The sequence below is a fragment of the Drosophila takahashii genome, chromosome 3R (assembly GCF_030179915.1).
Source record: "Drosophila takahashii strain IR98-3 E-12201 chromosome 3R, DtakHiC1v2, whole genome shotgun sequence".
Lineage (NCBI taxonomy): Eukaryota > Metazoa > Arthropoda > Insecta > Diptera > Drosophilidae > Drosophila > Drosophila takahashii.
This window is the reverse complement of record NC_091681.1, coordinates 3,315,608-3,323,301: the sequence shown is the minus strand read 5'-3', so window position 1 is coordinate 3,323,301 and position 7,694 is coordinate 3,315,608. Positions and strand designations below refer to the sequence as shown.

The window sequence follows — 7,694 nt, the reverse complement described above, 5'->3', positions numbered from 1 at the left end:
CCACCAAAAAGTAGGTGGGCAGGATCATCTGGATTCTCTAAAATGGATAGCAAGGGGCGAGAGTTAATGATTGACGCAATCTGACAAACCAAAGTGCGAAGCTCATCAAAACTAAGCGTTTGGCGGTCAACAGAGCGGTAGAAATTATGTTTGGCCGTCTTGACTGCTGCTTCCCACAATCCGCCAAAGTGTGGTGAGCGAGGCGGTATAAATTCCCAGTCGATTCCCTCAGCCAAGCAAGCTTGATGAATAGACTGCATATGGGAATCGCTAAGCAGCTGCCGCTTCAAATCCGCCAACTCTTTTTTTGCTCCTACAAAGTTGTTAGCATTGTCCGACCAATTTTGACTAGGCTTTTCACGTGTAGAAATGAATCTTTTCAAAGCACTTAAAAACGAAGCAGTTGTTACTAACTTGTTAGATCCTTGACAAGCTCTAAGTGCACAGCCTTATTTGTAAAGCAGATGAACACGCATACGTAGCCCTTGATGGGACCCCTGATGCGAACTTCTGATTTGTAGAAGATAGGTCCACAAGAGCCGACGCCAGAAACAGCAAAGGCCCGTACGCACTCCAAACTCCAAAGATTAGCTATGATTGGTTCTAGAAATTTGGGCCTGGCCCGGAAGCACTTTCACGACATTGAAGACCGTTCGCAGTCCTCCAATAGGCCAGTATTGTAGTCGGATGCTTGCCAACAGAGCGCGCGGTCCTGCATGCATGTTCATCTTATGGAAGTGCATGATGAGCGCTATGGATGGCGAGCTTCATAAGCAAGTGTTGAATTTTCGAGGCGTCCACCAACTCGAAGGTGGCCACATGCATCTATGAAGGGCAAGAGCGAAGCAATTGAACTTGATTTCTTAACAATGCCATTTGAACGAAGCTCTTTTATATCCTCCCATAAATGAGCCAGTTGGCCACCTCGCCAGAGCATATATGTCCCACGTTGCACATCAGATTCCTCGAGACCACAAACACGCGCTGCATGGAAAGGAACGAGTTGCCATACTTGGATCTAAGGGTAACATCAACGTGAGGAGACTTGACTCTCAGCACCTGTTTACGTAATTCAAAGCTCGGATCCTCATAATGCAGACGCGTAGGCCAATCCTTGCGACCACCAAGTAAGAATGGTGGGCCATACAACCAGATCTCAGAAAGCGACAGTAGATCCGGAGTGGAGCCCCTGGACAAAACGTCGGCAGGATTCAGTGCAGTCGGAATATGATGCCATTCCATGTTAGCAGTCAATTCCTGTATAGAAGCCACTCGGTTTGCCACGAAAACGTTGAATTTGAAAGGCTCATTACCGATCCAGGATAGCGCAACAGAGGAATCACACCAGCAGTGAAAAGGACCATTGAACATACCCATTTTAATAACTTCATTCATTAGCTTGGCTAATAGCAGGGCGCCACATAACTCCAGCTTAGGTACAGATAACGTTTTGAGAGGCGCTACTCGGGATTGGGAACATAAGAGATGGCTGCTGGCTGGAGAAGTGCCCCTAGACAGCACATATATGCAAGCTCCGTAAGCTTCCTCGCTGGCATCGCAGAAACCATGAATTTCATCATCAGTTTCTGAAAGAAGCAAAAATCTTGGGAATGATATGCGTTGGACGCTCTGAAAACTGATGCACATTTCGATCCAGCAGGTGTTACGGGCCAAGGGCAAACTTTCACCCCAATCCAATTTATCCTTGCAGAATTGTTGAAGAAACACCTTGGCCTTTGTGATTACTGGGCCAAGAAGGCCTAGCGGGTCATAGAAACGAAAGCCAGAACAGATCGTCGGCAGGCCTTTGACCCGGGATCTAGAGACGATAAAGATAACAGCAGCTTGTCTGTTGCCGGATCCCATGCAAGACCAAGAGTTTTGGTTATATCGCTGCCATCGCCGAACTTCAATAACTTCTCCTTGTCATCATCTGTCACATCCTTCAAAACCTCGGGTTGGCTGGTGCACCACTTTCGTAACTTGAAGTCACCTCGAGCATTTTCTGGATAGCCTCACCAACAGAACTACCACCGAAGACGAAATCATCGACATAGAAATCTTGTTGCAGAGCAACTGAGCCAGCAGGGAAAGAGTACCTCTCATCAATGGCCAGCTGCACAGTACCAAAAATTATTGATTAGTAAACAAATTGTCTTAAATATGACCAAGCTGCTTAATGGCAAACCGGAATTTTCTTGAAATCTAACGGGACTTTCTAAAAATAGAAAGCAAAGCGTGAACACGTGTTCAATTTTGAGGCGCAGCGGCGTTTGGTTTGTTATTTGTTGTGTATGTTTGATTACACTATGCAGCATCAAAAATTTACCTCGATGGATGCTATATTTTTGGATTCGTTACGAATTCCTAAGTTAAACTGCGTTTTCCAAAAAGTTCCCCGACGCAAGGATTCTTACCACAAGGACCTCAAAGTTCGAAAAATGCTGGCCAACTTTGCTGAGCTTTCAGAGGCAAATTGTTGCATGGTTTGATTTAATGTTAAAGTTTTTTAAAAGATACACCCTTTATCTTTTAAACGCCATACTTAAAATAATTTTAGGATTTTTTTAAGGCAGAAACAAATTCTAGAAAACATAGTCAAACAAGAGAGAACGCTATAGTCGGGTTGTTGTCCCGACTATCTAATACCCGTCACTCAGCTAAAGGGAGTGCGAACGCTGTGTCGGGTTGGTGTCCCGACTAATAATCGTAACTCAGCCAAAGGGAGTGCGAGGGAGATAGATATATAATTTTTGATTGCGTATAACTTTTTAATGAATGGTCCGATTTGAAAAATGTCTTTTACATTTCGATAGGTATAAATATACACAACAAAATTGCATTTATACTTCTCGGAAATCTTTAAAGATGTGGGCGCAGGACCCATTTTAAAATCGTTAGTGGGCGATTGTGGGCGTTAGAGGGGGCGTGGCGCTCGGCTAAAATAAACTTGCGCTGCGTAGGAAGCCAAAGAATATGTGTGGGAAATCTCAACCTTCTAGCTTTTGTAGTTTCTGAGATCTCAGCGTTCATACAGACGGACAGACAGACAGACAGACAGACAGACAGACAGACAGACAGACAGACAGACAGACAGACAGACAGACAGACAGACAGACAGACAGACAGACAGACAGACAGACAGACAGACAGACAGACAGACAGACAGACAGACAGACAGACAGACAGACAGACAGACAGACAGACAGACAGACAGACAGACAGACAGACAGACAGACAGACAGACAGACAGACAGACAGACAGACAGACAGACAGACAGACAGACAGACAGACAGACAGACAGACAGACAGACAGACAGACAGACAGACAGACAGACAGACAGACAGACAGACAGACAGACAGACAGACAGACAGACAGACAGACAGACAGACAGACAGACAGACAGACAGACAGACAGACAGACAGACAGACAGACAGACAGACAGACAGACAGACAGACAGACAGACAGACAGACAGACAGACAGACAGACAGACAGACAGACAGACAGACAGACAGACAGACAGACAGACAGACAGACAGACAGACAGACAGACAGACAGACAGACAGACAGACAGACAGACAGACAGACAGACAGACAGACAGACAGACAGACAGACAGACAGACAGACAGACAGACAGACAGACAGACAGACAGACAGACAGACAGACAGACAGACAGACAGACAGACAGACAGACAGACAGACAGACAGACAGACAGACAGACAGACAGACAGACAGACAGACAGACAGACAGACAGACAGACAGACAGACAGACAGACAGACAGACAGACAGACAGACAGACAGACAGACAGACAGACAGACAGACAGACAGACAGACAGACAGACAGACAGACAGACAGACAGACAGACAGACAGACAGACAGACAGACAGACAGACAGACAGACAGACAGACAGACAGACAGACAGACAGACAGACAGACAGACAGACAGACAGACAGACAGACAGACAGACAGACAGACAGACAGACAGACAGACAGACAGACAGACAGACAGACAGACAGACAGACAGACAGACAGACAGACAGACAGACAGACAGACAGACAGACAGACAGACAGACAGACAGACAGACAGACAGACAGACAGACAGACAGACAGACAGACAGACAGACAGACAGACAGACAGACAGACAGACAGACAGACAGACAGACAGACAGACAGACAGACAGACAGACAGACAGACAGACAGACAGACAGACAGACAGACAGACAGACAGACAGACAGACAGACAGACAGACAGACAGACAGACAGACAGACAGACAGACAGACAGACAGACAGACAGACAGACAGACAGACAGACAGACAGACAGACAGACAGACAGACAGACAGACAGACAGACAGACAGACAGACAGACAGACAGACAGACAGACAGACAGACAGACAGACAGACAGACAGACAGACAGACAGACAGACAGACAGACAGACAGACAGACAGACAGACAGACAGACAGACAGACAGACAGACAGACAGACAGACAGACAGACAGACAGACAGACAGACAGACAGACAGACAGACAGACAGACAGACAGACAGACAGACAGACAGACAGACAGACAGACAGACAGACAGACAGACAGACAGACAGACAGACAGACAGACAGACAGACAGACAGACAGACAGACAGACAGACAGACAGACAGACAGACAGACAGACAGACAGACAGACAGACAGGAAGTTAACTTCAGCATTTTTAGCAAAGCTCATCAAATTGGCTCGACTTCGAGTTAAGCCTTCAATTAAAACTAAAATTACCGAAAACTAAGGCAAAACCGCATCGAGTCGGTGGTATACGTTTTTAGCGAATTGATTAAAGATTTTTTTTTGAAGGAATGAACTAATTCGGGGATGGCACTCGAAGGCACTCGAAAAGCAAAGTACTCATTTGCTACAAAAAGGCGAAAAAACTAACAATTATATTTATTTTAGGTAACAAGTAAGACATACGAGCTATATTATATTTTTTACTTGTTGAAAACAATCCCTTCTACAAGTTTCGTAAAGAAGTCGAACAGCTACATCAGCATCTTTGACTTCTACATTTTTTTTCATTTCCATCAATATCACTATGCAGCATCAAAAATTTACCTCGATGGATGCTATATTTTTGGATTTGTTACGAATTCCCAAGTTTAACTGCGTTTTCCAAAAAGTTCCCCGACGCAAGGATTCTTAGCAAAAGGACCTCAAAGTTCGAAAAATGCTGAAATTGGCCAACTTTGCGGAGCTCTCAGAGGCAAATGGATGCATGGTTTGATTCGATGTTAAAGTTTTTTAAAAGATACACCCTTTATCTTTCAAACCCCATACTTAAAATAATTTTAGGATTTTTTTAAGGCAGAAACAAATTTTAGAAAACATAGTCAAAAAACTTAAAAACATACTGCTGCGGTTAAAATAGTAGTAGTGTTGCCGCCCTGTGTTTTTAAAAGTTTGATGTTGTAACTTTTGTTATCCAATAAGTCTAATAGTAAAATCATAATCAATACAATATTACCAGGAAAAGATCAATTAAAACAACAAACTTTTAAATACACAGGGCGGCAACACTACTACTATTTTGACCGCAGGTGTATACTTTTATGTTTTTTGACTATGTTTTCTAGAATTTGTTTCTGCCTTAAAAAAAATCCTAAAATTATTTTAAGTATGGGGTTGGAAAGATAAAGGGTGTATCTTTTAAAAATCTTTAACATCGAATCAAACCATGCATCCATATGCCTCTGAGACCTCCGCAAAGTTGGCCTATTTCAGCATTTTTCGAACTTTGAGGTCCGTTTGCTAAGAATCCTTGCGTCGGGGTACTTTTTGGAAAACGCAGTTTAACTTGGGAATTCGTAACGAATCCAAAAATATAGCATCCATCGAGGTAAATTTAAAAAGCACTAAAAATGCTGCACAGTGTTATTAATCCTTTATTTATGTATTATGTGAACGTAATTTTCATGTTTAAATAGACTTTTGGATATGTTACCCCCCGATCCCCCCTTTAGGAGTGTTATCAGTATATTTGTCAATGTTTGAAGGTAATTTAAATGTTAGGTGTAGCTGCTAAAATTTGCTAATTTGTGTGTGTTCGTTAATAAACTCATGCTGTCTTACTATATTGAGGGACAAATTTGCGACGCACTCTGCTGCACTTCCTTTGCTTTCGTGATGTTTCTTTTGTGTTCGTCAGTTGTGTTTGTAGACAATTTTGGAAATTATTTTTTTCGCTCATTTTTATGTTATCATTTTCTATTGGCGCTTCTTGTAACTGCGAATTTTCACACATATACATCTTTGTTTTTTTTACCTTTTTATACCTTTTATTGCAGAGGGTATTAGAATTTCAGACAGATGTTTGCAACGCAGTGAAGGAGGCGTTTCCGACCACATAAAGTATATATATTCTTGATCAGCATCAATAGCCGAGTCCATCTAGGCATGTCCGTCTGTCCGTTTCCATGCGAACTAGTCCCTCAGTTTTAAAGCTATCCTAAAAGTCTTCTTTTTATTGCATGTAGTACATATGTCGGAACGAGCCGTATCGGACCACTATATCTTATGGCTCCCATAGGAATAATCACAAAAATAATAGAAAAACCATTGTAACTTTGTAGAAAGTAGGCGTACCGGGGTGAGCATGTATTTAAGTTCCAAATCGATTAGAGTGTAAATCTAAAAAATAAACTTGTTTTTCTCTACATTTCATTTATTAGAAGATATTTGTTTTTTATGTTTTTTATTATTTAAATACATTAAAAGAACTAGAGAACCTCATTTCTTTATATTTCGAAAAGCTTGTGGAGAGGAGTTACACTTTCAAAAATGTATACTGAAGATAATTTAAATATACATATCTTGGATGCTAATAATGAAATTTTAGCACTATAACTTCGCCATATAAGCCATACTAAGGTGCTATGTGAGCAATAGGTTAGAGTCTTCAGATGCAGCCAATTTTTTTACTCCATATTCTCAATATTTTGTTAGATTTTTGAGGAAAATTTCACAACGGGAAATATTTATGTCCGCGGCTTCATACAAGCCCAACCAGTGTGAGCTGGTGCATTGCTCAAACAGAAAGGAACGAGGCAGGCTTGGTTCCGTAGGTCAGTGTATCCAGTTTGTAAACTTTGAGCTCTTTGTCCGGCTCGTTTCGCCATAAAATGCATTGCAAGTAGTTATCGGGTTCACTCACCTTTACGCACCGATACATCTTGCAAATGTATCCAGTCAGGGCCACCTGATAAGTACTAAATTTTATCAAAATGTAAAACATCCTTGGCTGTCTCATTAAGAGAAGACCCGGATGAGGCTAAAGCCGATCCATCGAAAACAACGCGAAGCTTGGTTGTTGTGCTATCCTCCTTTAGAATACAATGGTGCAGCAGGAAATATTTGCAAGGGACCACAGCCTCGGGGCTGACTCGGGACATGTGGTTTAACTCCAAGTATTCCTTAATAAAGGCCACATATTGACGCTTTAAATGGGGATTCCTTTGCAGTTTGCGTTCAAGGTTAAGAAATCTCCGGTGTGCCTGTGTGTAGGAATCGCGAAGGGCTTTACCATGTTGCTTCAACGGCAAGCGAACGGAGTAAGCGCCAGAGGGAAGACGATAGAAGTTTTTGATCAAATGATCCTCACACTCCAGCTCTTCCTTGCTGGCCAT

At 42.5% G+C, this 7,694-nt stretch overlaps 1 protein-coding gene across 1 annotated transcript; it reads right to left on the bottom strand.

Moving 5' to 3' along the window:
• Nucleotides 1-7,277: 7,277 nt before the first annotated feature.
• On the bottom strand, nucleotides 7,278-7,694 carry LOC138913222 (uncharacterized). Its single transcript, XM_070216034.1, has one exon. It carries the CDS (start codon nucleotides 7,692-7,694, stop codon nucleotides 7,278-7,280), a length of 417 nt encoding a protein of 138 aa, XP_070072135.1.